This window comes from Hirundo rustica, chromosome 8 (assembly GCF_015227805.2).
Source record: "Hirundo rustica isolate bHirRus1 chromosome 8, bHirRus1.pri.v3, whole genome shotgun sequence".
Taxonomy (NCBI): Eukaryota; Metazoa; Chordata; class Aves; order Passeriformes; family Hirundinidae; genus Hirundo; species Hirundo rustica.
Window position 1 is genome coordinate 16,243,983 of NC_053457.1, and position 15,131 is coordinate 16,259,113.

The 15,131-nt window shown below is 47.3% G+C and overlaps 1 protein-coding gene and 1 long non-coding RNA gene across 2 annotated transcripts in view; one reads left to right on the forward strand and one right to left on the reverse strand.

Moving 5' to 3' along the window:
- The first annotated feature begins 5,654 nt into the window (after nucleotides 1-5,654).
- LOC120755806 (uncharacterized) overlaps nucleotides 5,655-15,131 on the forward strand; it is a 61,871-nt gene continuing 52,394 nt past the window's right edge. Inside the window, exon 1 of the mRNA XM_058421553.1 lies at nucleotides 5,655-5,812. Within this exon, the coding sequence (XP_058277536.1) occupies nucleotides 5,764-5,812 (49 nt within the window). The 5' untranslated portion in view covers nucleotides 5,655-5,763. The remainder of the gene's footprint in view (nucleotides 5,813-15,131) is intronic.
- On the reverse strand, nucleotides 6,337-12,611 carry LOC120755674 (uncharacterized). The gene is made up of 3 exons (XR_005701856.1): nucleotides 12,416-12,611; nucleotides 7,818-7,911; nucleotides 6,337-6,471 (listed from the first exon to the last, which is right to left on the reverse strand). It is a non-coding gene; the product is annotated as an uncharacterized LOC120755674 (long non-coding RNA).

Here is a 15,131-nt window from a genome sequence, read left to right on the forward strand (position 1 = left end):
GCAGGTGTTGTGGGGTGAGGAACTGTTAATGGGGACCCTGTGTGTGCCTGCGTTGCCACCATCCAGCCTGAAGCATCACAGAAGGAAAACAGAGGGTTTAGGTTGTGCCGTAACCCAGAAAGCATCCAGCACAGCACAACAGAATGCAGCTCAGCTGGCCTTTGGAAGGTGTTGATGAGGTATGCCAGCTTGTCCCTTGGCTGAGAAAAGTGTGGACACTGAGGGCAGCTAGTCCACAGGAAAGTGAGGTGAACTGCCCTGGCTCTGGAGGTCTAGAGAGCAGTGACTGAGTTTAAGCACTTGTTTTAACATCTTTTAGCATCAGTCAGCCCTTCAGCCCAACTCAGTGAGCACAAAGGTCCTTCCATTGTGCACCAGAGGAAGTAATGTGCCTGCAAGCCACTGGCCCTTACTTCCCAGGACAGAGTTCTGGGCAGCTGTTTCCCGTGTGGTTCACCAGGGCTCCTTTCACAGCAGAGTGGAGTGGGGACCACATACCTGCTCCAGGGTCCAAATGCACCAGGCATTTGAGCCTTCTCTGCTCTTAGAAGGCTAGTGGACACACCAACAAGCAGAACTGGTGCTGAGCTAGGTGGCAACTTTTTCTCCTGCTCTGTGTTAGGAGAATTGCCTGGGGCAGGAGCATCCTTAAGAGAGGCAGAGAAGATGCAGAGGGGTTTTGCTTGTATAGGCAGGGTTTGCTCATTTTGAGTATTAAGTGTTAATTAAGTAAAAGAGCAAAAACAGAAATATATTTAGATATGACAAGGGTCTGGAGCAAGATGTAAGATTTACAAAAGTTACCACATTACCTCTAACAGAGTCAGGAGCTGCTCACTACCCCAAAAAGCTATTTTTTGCACCATAAGTGCACTGCAGTGAAACAACTTCCTCTTATGTGACCCCAAACCTTCACCTGGACAAGCTGTATGTATGCAGGCCACTGCCAAGTTAGCAAGAGAACCATTTCATGGGAAGCTGTTGTCATCTGGAAACTTCCGTTGACAGGAATGCACATATCATGCAATTCCTCTTTGAACCCACATCTCTTTTTTTCCCCATTGACCTGTCCCTCCCATGAGGTGCTGCTGGCTGCGGCAGCGTGGGCTGAGCCGTGCCTGCCGACACCCTGCGTGGCACCGGGCTGAGCAAGGAAACAGCCCCACGATCCCCCCAGGCTGGCACTGACACCCTCATGCAGAAAGTGCTGCGAGTCCTCATTTAAATGACATTAATACTGCACTGCTGACGTGGTGGATCAGGCAAAAGTAGCTAAAACCTGAAAAAAAACCCAAAAAAAAAACCCCGTACAGTCACCCATCAGGCACAGGTCCAAACCAAGCCTGATGTATGCTCCACAGAACATATCCTCCCTGTCCTTTCTTGGCTGCTGGGGAGTACCCCCATAACATAGCATTAAATCCACCCCTTTTCCCACACTGTCACACAGGTATCCAATGTCCCTCTGCCTGCTACATGCCAAAACCTTGCTTGTACCCAAGTGAAAGAAAACATATTTAAGTCAAGAAGGTGACTGCATTGCACAGAGTCCTTTTGTGCCGTGCTGCAGGTGTACAAAACAAGCCAGGAGGTAATCAAGCAATCTGTCCAGATCCAGCCATTAACTAAGGGGTCAGGGAATGGGATGGAAAGCAAGGTCTAATATGTATGCATGATGAAAGGTTGACAGTTATTTCATTGTGTGATTCAGTGTGAAAACCACAGTGACAATGATACTGGAACGTGTTTTTCGTCACCACGTGAATACTTTACTCCAGGTGGAGAGGCCTTTTACATGCATGAGAAATCCTGTGCTTTGGGGGCTGCACAACTTAAAGAAGATGAAACTACTTGCAAAAATCCTGTTCTCCCAGACAAGCTGTGGCAGAAGGAGACGAAGTTATTTGCATGTGGGACATGCCTAAAGCCAAACAGCAGAGGAACACCTCTCCCAGCCTCACCTCACCTATGCAGAGCTGCACCTGCACAGGGATCTATCCTGCTACTGCATATTTTGGCTCCTGGGGAGTTTTTTGAAACAAGGCTCACGTTTGACAGGCATCCTCCTTTGCAACTGCAGAGCATCTCAGTGGACACTGTAGCAGTCATTTTTATGGAGGATCTGGGATTGCACAGTAGTAACTGGGGCATGAGGGAACAAAACAAGAGTTTTAGAAGTCACCACTAAATGTATCTCTCTTGCTTTCCAGGCACCTAACTTAGGAATTGTAGTACAAACCTACCTTGCCCAACCCCCTCAACCACTCTCCTTGGTGCCAGCAGCTCCCTGCAAGCTCATGCCTGACTTCTCCGCAGTAGAGAAGTACCCTCTGCTCTGAAGATGCTTCCCACAAGCTCCAAGTTAACAGAGATAACAAGAAACATAGGATGCAGCTGTACACCCAGGGGATCCAGAGACACAACAGCTTTCCACACTTGTGGACTTCTTTGGGTGGAGAGTTTTTTCATGACTGAGGAAATTGGTGCGTCCATCAAAAACTAAGCTGATGCTGACAAAGAGGTTTTTTCTCTTCCTGTTACAACCTCTGCAGCTCAAGAGGGAATTTCCTGCCCAGTTAAGATTTGGTGAACACATCCCACACTCTCAGCACATGGGTGAATGAGAAAGAGACCCAGCACAAGGACTGGCAGCTGCAGGAAAAGGGCAGATGTAGTGTGGGCTAGAAGCCAGAATGGCCCCAGTCCCCAGGCCAGGTTGTCCCAAGTCCCTTTCCCTGCCTGGCTGATTCCTACCCATCCTTGTGCTCTGCTGCAGGACAGCAACATGCAGCTCAGCCCCAGCACCCCACACTCCCTTCACTAACAAGCTGGACTTTAAAGAAAAGGAGTCTATCTTCCTCAAAACTCTCAATTAAATGGTGAGATCTGGCAATACTCTCACTGCCAGACAAGAGATGAAGTTGCAAAATAGAGGCATCTTTCCTTTCCTGTGGTACTACAAGCAGCAACTGGGTTCAATATACAAAGGGAACATGATCTCTCCCATGTCAAGGGTGTTCACAAGGCTTAGACAAAAACATATTAATAATCAATTTCCCTTTTCTGCACTTTTTTCAAGCTTGGACACCAAAACCAAGCATCTCTTTTGTTTCTTGCCTGTGGGCGGTTTTTGATGGGGGCTGGCGTCTACCCTTTGGAAGATTTTACTGCTGTTCATAATACAAGCACAAAATGGTAAACACTCTCTTTGGGTGGATGCATTTACACAGGCATAAAAGTCCTAATCATGCTAATGCTTTTTTCTGATTCACTGCTAAGCTTTTCAAGTGTAAAACATCTTGATGCTAATACAGCAAATAAACCCAAGTTGAAAAAATATATAAAACACAGTTATGCTACTAAAACTTTCCAAGTGTAGACAAAAATAATCACATGCAACAACTAACAACAGCTTTGTGGAGCCCTCTAGACTCTGAACATTGTCATATATTGTGTCAACACAGAGCATTTCCAATTTAATTATCAGTTTCACACACAAACACACCCTCTTGTGAGAGTACCTAGAGCACTGAAATCTTGTGCTCATTGCCAGCCATTTTCATTCCATGTTTGCCCTAGCCCATGGCTAGAGTACTTGTCTTATACACATTCCAGGGGATATTTTATTCTTGTTCAAAAGCTTACTGTCAGTGGGTTGTTTTATTTATTATATTTAGTAACACAGTCATTTCTGTTGGCCTCAAGCATTTGTTGAACACAAGGGGGTAAACCAAGCTTAGGAAGAGCCAGCTTGTGACTCCTTAGGAGCTTCAATTTCTGACAGCATCATACACTTTGCTTACTACAAATTAGATACTTTTTAGAACACTCCGGGCTGAAGCTATTTACAAATATCAGCATTGTATCTTTTTTCCTTCTCCAAACTAATTATTTAAAAAAGAGCCTCCAGGTAGCTTAGGAGTGTGCTCAGCAGCATACAAAACAATGAACCTCAATGTCGGAAAAGAGAGTGCAATGGTGTATGGGCATCAGAGCTGAAGGTGAGAGGCTAATTCTTTGTCCCCCGAATTCCTTTGGCTGTGCTATTGCTTTCATGCTAAGGTATTTGTAACTACTCTTCTGCTGCTCTAATAATTTAAGTCTGCCCACTGCAGCTGGGAGCTGAGAGGGGAGCCCAAGCTGGTTGCATGGGCAGAGCAGGGCAGCATGTCACACACACATCAAGCACACAGCACTAACCACAGCCCTGTCTCAGTGCAGGAAACAGGGACCTCCTTCCCCAAGGGAACCTACAGCTTTTCTTCTCAGCAGCCCAAAGAGCGTGGAAAACCTGGCTCTGTCCGCACAACAAACCACGCTCTTTAGCTTCCCAGAAAAAGAGGAATAGGTACTGAGTGCACCGTGAGTGCCTGGAGCGTTTCAAGAAAATCAGATGCAGCCCACAAAAACTCTCACTGCAGTGGGAAGCAAGGAGGGAGCAGTAAAATCCTCCCAGCCTGAGGAGAAAAGATGCCTTTTGGTGGATGACACAACCTTGGGAGCAATTAATAATTAAATACAAGAGCAATGTGGTGGGAAAAGGGGCCAATTAGACAAGCTAGCTTTAGATTGTGTCTGGTGCCAATCAGCAAACTCCAGTGACTACTATAGCAAAAAGTGAATTCACCTTAGCTGATACTTGGCCTGAAGTGTGTGTTGCAGAGGCACAGGAGGGCTGGCACCTGCAGAGCAATGGGGCAACTGATCTCTCCTGACAGCTCCCCTCTCACTCACTTTCTCATGGCATTTGTAGCACCACTCTGCGATCCCCTTGGGGACACTGATCCTATGGACAGGTGAAGTCCATGGAATTAGGCCGGTTTAACCGGTGCAGCAGCACGTTTTCTTCTGAGAGTGCTCATGTTAGCAGAAGTCTGGATGAGGGAGCAATGCAAGGACTGGTGCTCTCTTAGCAAGCAGAGACCCTGTACAGGTTATGGGGCTGCTTGTGGTGAGGGATTTGCACCCCTTAAACCTTGCCTAGGAGTAATTTCCCACACATTTCCCAAAATTACGCTCCAGTGGGCTCAACCATGCCTAGGGCATCCCAGAGCACTTCATGCTTGTTTGGAGTTCACTCCAGTAGGGTGACACTGCAAATCTGCCCATGGGAGCTTGTACCCAGGGCAGTCCTGATACTTCCTTCTCACCCCTCTTAGCCATAGCCTGCAGCACCAGTGACAACCAAGGCAGTTTTGCATTATGAACACGTTACATGCAATTTAAATAGAGAACGAGAAAAAAAAATAAAAAAGAAAAAACAAACAAAGACCCAAACAAAACAACCAAACAAAAAAAACCTCAAAACCCAACAAACCCACTCTACTCTTTTACTCTCTCTCCTCCCCACCCAAAACATTCCAGCCTTCCCTGCCACTAGAGAGGGGAGTTGTTTATTGATATTATGCAAGCACTGAAATATTTCTCTTTTTCTTTTCTCATGTCCTTTTTTTCCCCTCTCTCCCCCTCTCTTCTCCGGGGATTGCAAAGGTAGTTCAAACCCCTCCAGTCATCTCGGCTTATCAGCCACGGGAGATACATTCCTCTGGGCTGCTCCCTTTATAAGTCACTGCTGGCCGCGCTCCCGCCCGCCGCTCCGCAGCCCCGGCGGCGCTGCGCGCTCCGCGCTGTCCCCGCCATGCCCTAGCCCGGGCCCGCTCACCCGCCCGCCGGGGGACGCGCAGCAGCTCGGGGAGGGTCGGCAGCGATGGCACCCCCAAACCCGCGCCCCGCCCGCCCCTGAGGGCGGCTGCTGCCGCCGGGATGTTCAGCTGGCATCGGAGCTTCACCCTGGCAGCGCCCTGGAGGAGAGGTGAGTCGGCCGCGCCCCCGGGACCAGCCGGCGGCTGCCAGCGCCTCCCCAAACCCGCACCCCCGCCACCCCCTTCCTTCCCCTCAGTGGCCGCGCAGACGATACTTAGGACAAACCCATCCCGGCCCGCCCTGCTCCCGGGCCCCGCGCCGCTGCCGCCCCGTCCCCATGCTGCGCTCCCTGCTCTCCGGCTGCCTCTGTCCCCTCGCAGGTAAGGCTGCCACAGGCGCGTCCCTTCTCGCTTCAGCCCCCGGGCCGTCAGCCCCTGCCCCGGGGCCGGCGGGGACAAAGATCGCGCTTAAAGGAACCGGTTTCATCTCCTCTTAAAATGAGCTTGTTTCGCCTTGGTAAGCGCGGCAAAGCTTGGGAGAGAGGAGCAGGGGAGGCGGGAGCACTGTGGCTCCGGGCGGTCCGTGCTGCCGAGGGACCGGCGCCCACCGGAGCGGCTGCTCCCGGCACCGCCGTGAGGCGGCTCGGGGCTGCCCTCCGCCCGTCACGGCGCCGGCAATGCACATCGGCTCGCGTTCTAGGCTAGCGTACCCCCAGCGATTGTCGCGGGTTCCAAGTGTTTTACTTGCTCCCTCCCAGATACAGATGAAGTGACCCTGGCAGGAAAGGCAGCGACGGTCCTGCAGCTGATCACCTGTAACTTTTTAAGCCTGTTGTGCAAACAAATTATGCAGTCTCAGTATGCTTTTTTCAGGCATAATGGGACCACTGTATTTTATGCCTTAGCCAGAGTTGCAGGTTTTGAGATCACACGCCCCATGTAGCAGAATTCTCTCAGCATCCCTATTTACCCCTCAGCTTGGCTTGTGGCAACTGTAAACGAGATCGGCAGGTTCTGTCTCAGGCATCACTGCACTGGGCTGGTTTGCTTGGCATGGAGGTGGCTACAGACAGGGCTGGTCAGAGTGTAAATGTAGTGTGCAATGCAACAGCAGGACGGTAAAAATGTTGCAAACCCATGTATTTGGGGTGGTTATACCTCCTGGGGTCCCGGGTTTCCATCCTTACACCAAACTCCTGCCAAGTCGGAGTGCTGCGGCAATTGTTCCCATGGAGTCATCAGTATTGCTACGTTCTTGGGCATCCGCTCAGGTACTCTCTGCTTGGATTGTGCTTCTCAGCTGCCCTGGTCTGGGGCAGCTACTTAGAGCTCAGTGTGAGCTGGAGCCTCTGTGGGGTGCCCCAGCAGGTAACTGTTGAGCACTGCTGCCAGCAAGGCTGCTGAAGCACATTGCTCTGCCTGGCTTCAGTCTGGAAACTGCTACCCAATGACACAAAGGGCTCAAGAGCAGTGCCGCTCTGAGAACATGCCAGCATCCCTAAGACATGGAGAGTGTTTGAGGAGTGTTTTACAGTATGGTAGAAACTGCTCCTTTTTGCCCTGGATGTAATTTGACTGTGAACTTGTTTCCTCCAAGATATATTGTGCAAACCTGATAGCAAGGTTAGGAGGTGAAAGGAAGCCTGCTCTTCCACATGGAAGTGTCCCTCACCACCCAGACACAGCAGTATTGTTAATGGGGTTGGTTAAAGCTTTGGCGGGGGAACAGAGTTATCCTACAGAGCACTGAGAGATCAGAAAGTGTTTAGGCTAGAATTCATCCAAATAAGAAAAAACAACAGCACTCTCTAATCACCTCAGCTAGAAAAAGGCACCAAATATTGTGTGTCCTGATTTAGATGCCATCTCTATTCAGAAATAACATTCTTGGCTCTTGCTCTCACTGCAACTATAAAAGATTTCAGACACACCAGAGTGTGGTTACACCTGTCCAGTGCTACCTCGTTTGAGCAGAAGCAGCTCTCCAGGGTTTTACCAAGGGACAGCGATGACTGCTCATGAAGAATGGGTTAACAGCAAACTTGCTAATACAATTCTCGAGTTCCTTTGGTTTCAGTTGAAGCACTGGTGTCTAAATGGCCTTGGTCTTTGGGGCTATTGAACAGTTGTTTATCCAAGCTTATTATAGGCAATAAAACCTGAATTACTACATACCTGTCATCCCTGGGGGGCACGTTCCATCCTTGCAAAGGGCCTCCTGGCTCCTAGTTAATTTCTGGCTGAATAATCCTCTGTGATATGAGGCAGCCTGCAGATCAGATGTACAAGGCAAAGATCTAAATTAGACAGTTTTCGCCAATGTGTGATATATTTGTTTCTATTGTTTTAATTTTCTGCTTCAGACGTATCACTGACTTGTGTGCTAAATAATCTTTTGCTGTTACACAGGGCTGGTCATGAAAGCAGTGTTTCCTTATTTAAGGTTTTGAACTTTTCTCTTGGGGGAACACATGGGAATTTCCAAGGAGAAGGATTTGCAGATCTTTAGTGGCAGCTGTCATCTCCCTGACAAAAATCTCACAAATAAGCCCCATAGGTGATTGTAGGGGCTGAACCTCTTCCCTCCCCCAGACCCCGGACCGGTTGTCTGCAGGGTAGGGAGAACTTGGGCACTGATCCTTGGGCAACAAAATTATCCTTAGCCAGGGTTTTCCCACTGGTTCATGGATACAAAGAAATAAGTTGCAGTGTAAATGCAGAAATGAGTGGGAAACAGCGCTTTTAGCTGGTGCTATTGTCAGGATCAGGTGTCGGTCCAAAAACTGGTGACCACAGCCTGCACAAGTAACTGATAAACCAGGTGGTCTGAGGAGACCTGCTGTGCCCCGGGACTTTCTGCCCGAGGTCACTAATCTATCAGACCTGTCGTTTGGTTACAAAAACTTCACAGGTCACTTGGAATGAATTAGGAGCAAGCTGTAAAAGTGTCAAGTGGCCTCTCTACTTGGAAATCCATTTCCTCTTTGGTTCACCCAACTATATCAATCAGTAAACAATCAATCAACCTCCCTCTCATTCCTCCTCAAATGCTTGAAAAGAGCGATAATTATCTCCTCTTTTCTAAAACATAGGTACTAAAGCAATGAATGTCTCCTCAGTCAGAGTCCTTGAACCCTGTTATCTTTCTCTCGGCATCTACTTTATATGGATTTATCATTACCAGCTGCAGCTGTGGCGACCTATAACATTTCTGGTTACATTTTATTACCAAACTACCATCCTAAGGAACTTCACACTAACTAACACTGAGGCTAGAGACCACCTTGGAGCCAAAGGATCTAAGTCGTGCTTTTTATTCAAGGACTATCTGAAATCTCAGCTTTGTCATAACTATTCCTTTGCATTCAACATTTTGAGCAAATCGAATTGTATATGTATGTTCATGAAATCCACATGCGTTTCACTTCTCCAGCTGGATAAACTGAAGTTTAGAGAATTGGGTCTACCACGCAAATACTGTTATGGCATGGGAGCATGTTCCCTTGCAAATGCGAATTTTTCAGTCACAACTCCAGTAAAAAAAACCCAAAACAACAAGCAAACTAAGTGAAACGAAACAACAAAAGCCCCGACCTTTCCTCTGACAGTGATTTTCAAGCCTTCACAACTTTCTACTGTTGTAGGCAGAAGTTGTAGCTGGTGCACTGAAGACAACAGACCCTGCGATAAGCTTTCTGTATAAAATTTTCAGCTCCTGATTATCCTAATTTGGATAGGGATATCTCCTTTGGGAGAAGCCTTGCTCAGATCGGGCAGCCCAAGTTCTGTCAGCATGCTGCTTGAAAATCATTGGGGAAGACAGATAGTTTGCAGACGCAGTGACAAGTAGCACCTCTGCCATTGCCAGGTCTGGGATCAACAGTCCAGTAAAGCACCAGGTAGTCGGGAGATCCCCACCCCGTGGAAATCCATGGCAAAGCTGGGGGGAGGACAGGGTGGGGGTGTGTGTGTGGATTTTTCTCACAAGAGAGTTGGTAGTGGTTACTCATTCATTGGGGTGGGGACTTTTTTTGTTTGTTGGGTTGGTTTGGGGTTTTTGGAAGGGTAAGGGTAATTCAATTCTTGTAGGCACTGAGGTCCTGCCTGAGCGCACGGGGCTGTGCTAGGGAAAGCTCTTTGCCAGCCGGAGAGGTGACACGGCTGGGGCCGCTGAGGAGATGCCAGCACGGCCCCAGCGCCCAGCCCCACCCTTCAGCGCACATGAGGGAAAAGTCATCAGCAAAAAATGCCTATTGTCTCAGAAAGGAAGTGACCCCTTCTCTCTTAAATGCTGGGAAATTGAGACCTCATCATTGGTGAGAAAAAAACCCACCTCTTCGAAATGAAAGGGAAATACCACCTGAGCCGTCCTGCCAGCAGCGCTAGAGAATGTGGCACAGTGACAAAACTAAGGCAGCCTTTTTGTAAGGGAAGGAAGGAAAATGAGGGAATGCAAGGACTGGATGGGAGAGGCAGCCTTTCATTTCTAGGTGGTGAGTTTGACTCCAGTGCACTAGTCACTGCTATCTAATGATTCCTCAAAAGGCAACAATCATCTCTTAGCTTGTTACTTGGAGGCTACAACCCCATCACAGGACTAATCCTGCAGGATCCTTGGCACAGCTGGAGACAGAAGAGTTGCTAGGCAGGCTGTGTCCTCTCTAGGATGCTGAAAAACCTTTTCTGGTTTTGCATGTGCACCTTACTCCTGTACTCAGGGCTAAGCAGATTGGTAGGAGTGCTGTAGTTTGACTTTGGTCTTCCTTTGCAGGGCAGCTGTGCAAAGCCCCTGCTGCTCTAGCAAGCCAAGTCATTGGTGGTGCCCTTTCTTTTTGGTGGCCCAATAAAGTTGGAAAGTACTGGCCTTACGAATTGCAGTGTGTAGGGTGTTGCATGTCTTGTGGTGTGTGTGGCACTGAGTAGCAAGGAGAGGAATAGATTCTCTGAGTACCTCTGGGCTGTTCATCCTGCATAAGTACCACCCACTGTGGCTGGGTTCAGTCTGCACATGGACCTTGCAGCAGTTCTAGAGACAAGCAGAAGGCTGCTGTGCCCTAGCTCTGCTAGACAATGGCAGATGGAGACAAGCAAAGCTTTGGCTCCAGTTGTGCCATGTTTAACAGAGATTCTCCCCATGCCAAGTAGCCTAAAAATCAGGATGAACATTTTGAGAAGACAGGTGGGCAGATACTGGAAGGGAAGAGAACAGCAAAGGGCAGTTCTGGTACGGTATGGCTCCCACTGCCAGTAGCAGCACTCATACCACTCCCAGCCTGGCCTCTTCCTGTCCACCAGCGCTTCCATTAGTTGCATGCATCACAAAACCATGTGCTATGATACTTAAGTCAGTGCATTAGAGGCCACTGACCCTCTCAGGGATATAGCAGAGCTTAACGGGTTGCACTGAAGGAATTGCCAGTGAAACACAGCTTTGCCCCCCCAGTCAGAGATTTAAAAAAAAAAAAAATAAAAAAAAAATATATATATATATTAAAAAATTAGACATGGGTTTCAGTACTTTGGAGCATGGGGATTTGGATTTAGACTTTGGCTTGGTTTACTAGAAAGGTAGGAGCTTCTGCAGGAATTTGGCTTGAGCAGGATTGGAAACGTGTAGAAGTTTTTCCCGGGCCATTGAGTTCATCTTGTGTATCCAGCTTGGAATAAAGAAATTGCTTGAAAATTATTTTATGTTTAGGTATCTGCCCTCCTCCTGGTCAGATATCTCTGTACTAATACACTAGGCTAAGTCCTTGCAGCTGCTAGTTATTGTGCAACTGGAAAAATAACTTGGACTTAAGAGTCCCAAGAGGGGGAAGCCTTGGGATAGGAGTTGATGGGGAGCCACATTCTCTAGCACTGCTGGCAGGACGGCTCAGGTGGTATTTCCCTTTCATTTCGAAGAGGTGGGTTTTTTTCTCACCAATGATGAGGTCTCAATTTCCCAGCATTTAAGAGAAAAAGGGTCAATTCCTTTCTGAAGAAAAAAAAACCAAAACCAACACACACACACACAAAAAAACCCAAACCAAAACAAAACAAACCCCCCAAAAAAACCCACAAAAACACCCCACCCAACAACAACAAAAACACACCACCACACCAACCCCCCTGCAACTTTGAAAGATTATTTAAGTTTCTCTATTAGGCTCTGCTAATTGCAACATGGAAGTATCCTAGAAAGCAATTGAAACATGATGCAGAGCAAAGTTCTGGAGACTTAGATGGGACACATCCGTTCATTTCACTCCCTACCAATTACCCTCAGGTATAAGCTAGTTCACAGTCACCAACCTCCTTGTGAGTTGGGAAGCAGTCCAATTCTCCAGCTTTACAGGCACAGGAAACCCAGCTTCCCAAGGCTACACATGATCACTCACCACCAGTTACAGGCATATATTTCAGTCCAGGGAACTCTGTATATGTCTAGGGTGATTACAGAGTCATATAACTCTTTGAAAGGGCTACTAAGTAAGTAGCACAAGCTACCCTGGGATAATGTTTGGCTTGGGCACACACTGAAGGTGCTTCAGGAACCTGCACTTATTTTGAAGCATGCACACGAAACTCCGCTCCTTCCCTGGCTGCCACACCAGCATACCAGCAAGCTTCCCAAAAGCAACAGCATTTGCTATCTTACCCCCACCCCAGAGGGGTGTGGAAAACCAGTCCAGGGAAAAGAAACAAAAAACAACAACAAAAATCTTGGCTGAATTCCCAGGAACAGCAGTGTCAAACCTGGCTGGCCTCCAGCACAAGGAAATACATCTTACCATTGTTAATGCCACCGTTCAGCTCTCTGGAGTTCTTCACACCTCCTTTCAGAAGGCCCTGTGCAGGATTGTTTGCAGCCGTACCCCTGCAGCACACTCCCTCCAATGCTGGGCAGCAGTTATCTCCCTTCCTTGATTTACTCAGGCCCCCTGGTATTGCTGAACAAAACACTTACAGGCCAAACCCTCAGCCGAAATTAACTGACACAGTCCTGTTAAGGGCCCTGGAAATGAGTTAATTTATAGCAGCTGAGGGTCTGGGTGGCTTTTTTTTTTTTTTTTTTTCCCCTGTTGCACAGACAAGCTTTAATTGCAGCATTCTGGTGTTTGCTAGCAATATGCTTGAAAGAGCTGAGTGTTTTTGTGTGCCCCTTTCGAGATCTGTAGCAGGAATAATCTGCTTGTTGGAAGCCCCATGGTTTAGATTCTATAATCCAGTTAACAGAGAGGAAGCAGAGAGACTCTTCTGTCAGTGAGGTGCAGCAAGAATAACTTGAGTTTCAGGTCACTGCCTTAATCATTGGAGATCTTTCTGCTGTAGCACAGATGACCTCACTGACCACAGGAAAGCATTATTGAATGAATGAGGATGAGGTGCCTAAGTGTGTTGCAAAATCCTGTTGTCCTTGGCCACTATTCTGATCTTGTGGTGGGGGGATGATAACATTTTGCCTCATCACAGGGCGTTGGAAGAATAAATCAGAAATGCTCAAACACTGTGGTTTGCAGGACCTGACAGTGTTGAGAGCAATGGTTTGCAGCCTAGAAAAGAGAAACAATTTTTGTGAAACATATTGCGAAAATAGTGACCACAGTAAGGGGAGAGCAAAGAGCTCTTGTTGTTGGCATTGACGTGGCCATCCCAGGGAGGGTCAAAGATTTCATCTTATTTTCTATTTTTTCTACTCCAGCTACAACTTCTTGTTCACATTGCAGCTTTTGTAGTCCTAAAAGATACGCAGTAAAGCATCTGACATCTCCTTCTGTAAGTAGCAAGACTTCATTTTAATATGCTGCTTCCTGATTTTAGACAAAGCAATATTTGTGTAGGCCAGGGTGAAACCAGTTAAGCAAGAAAAAACAGGGGGCAGATTGAAAGAAGTGAGAGAATCTCCAGTCAAAGGAAAGCATGGCATGATTAATAAGTGAGAGCAATGAGTCTGTGGGAAAGAACTGCCATTGCATATAGTAACTCCTGGTAAGAGTGACAGCTGTATGGTTTTTTCTTAAAAGTAATTGCAGGAATGCAGCTGCTCTCCTCCTGACTCTCAGTGGTTTTGTTGGCCAGCTGGGCTAGCGATGCCATCAGAAGAGCCTGTAAGCCTTGTATTTTTCATGCAGATACAACATTTTGTCTCTGGTTCCAAGAGGTGTTTGCAGCTTAGTGGGTAGATCCTCTTGACTCCAAATCAAAGTGACTCAGTTCCACCTCCTCCTTCCAAGACCTGGCACCCAGCTCACTCTTACAGCTGAAGTTTTGCAAACCTGTCACCCTACTCCATGTCGTCAGTTCAGGGTTCCTCATGCACATCCCAAAGTTAGAAGAATAACAACAGAGCCCAGCACAGGCAACTCCCGATGAACTTTCCTGGGTGATGTCTTTTTTTTGTCCCCCACCACAGTGACATCGTGGTGCTGTACTGCTGAGGTCTGGCACTGATTGTCCCAAACATGGATCCTTACACCAGGAAGATGCCTGTGAATCCTGCTAAGGGAGACAGTACAATTCTGTATATGACAAACAAATCTTATACAAGAGGTATTAGCACTGTGTGCCACAAAAAGCCCATCAGATTATTTATCACTGACTGCCCTTTATGAAAATCCAGTGTAAATTAGTGGGTGTCTATGAACAGCAAAGGGCACGTTTCTGTGGTATCCCAGGAAATTCTCAAGATCAAGTGAAGGGAATTCAAATGAAGTAGAAAATGATCCATGCAGGAGTTAACTTGGCCTTAATGAGTAAAAGTCTCCCTTGTCTAAGTATGTTGGAGAAAGCAAGGTGGAGGAGATAAAACTGGAAGGTGGGTTATTTCTGAAGCAAGGAGCTTTCTGGGTTACCATGAAGGAGAACTGCACAGCAGAGCTCTCCCCACTCCACTGCTGGTGGGGTGGATCCCAGGCTTTCCTGCCCACCTAGGGACGTTTCCATTACTGTGGGTGAGTTTGTGAAGCTGATGCTGGTCTGACTCAGGCAAAAAGAAAAAGGAGAGGGGAATGAAGTAGAAAGTAAGACATCCAGCAAAGTGTATGCATTGCAGCCCTCTGAGGTGCTCTGAGTTGGGCACTAAGGGAAAAGATACCAGAGAAACTAAAGTTTTGTTCTGCATCAATTCTTTGTTCCAAATCCACTAACGTATGTATTTGGAGTTGAGATTTCCAGTTTGCTAAAATGTAGATGCAGAACTTTCACACTAGCTCTCATACCATTGTGATCCAGAAGTTTGCACTATGAAATACTATATCCAGAAAAATGGTAAGAAAAATCTGGGGGCATATCTTTGACTCCTGAAGATCAGCCTTTCATCCAGAGACTCTTTTTATCACATTACTGTGTAAAAGAATTGTGAGTTGAAAACAAGTGTTCTCTGTGCATGTGCAAAAGCTCTTGAGGCTGTCCTCATCTCTTTTGTCTTTACAAATAAGGTAGGAGTTCACTTAAAGACATTACTTCATAGCTAAAACCATACAGGGAGTGAAAAAATCTACCGTGCTT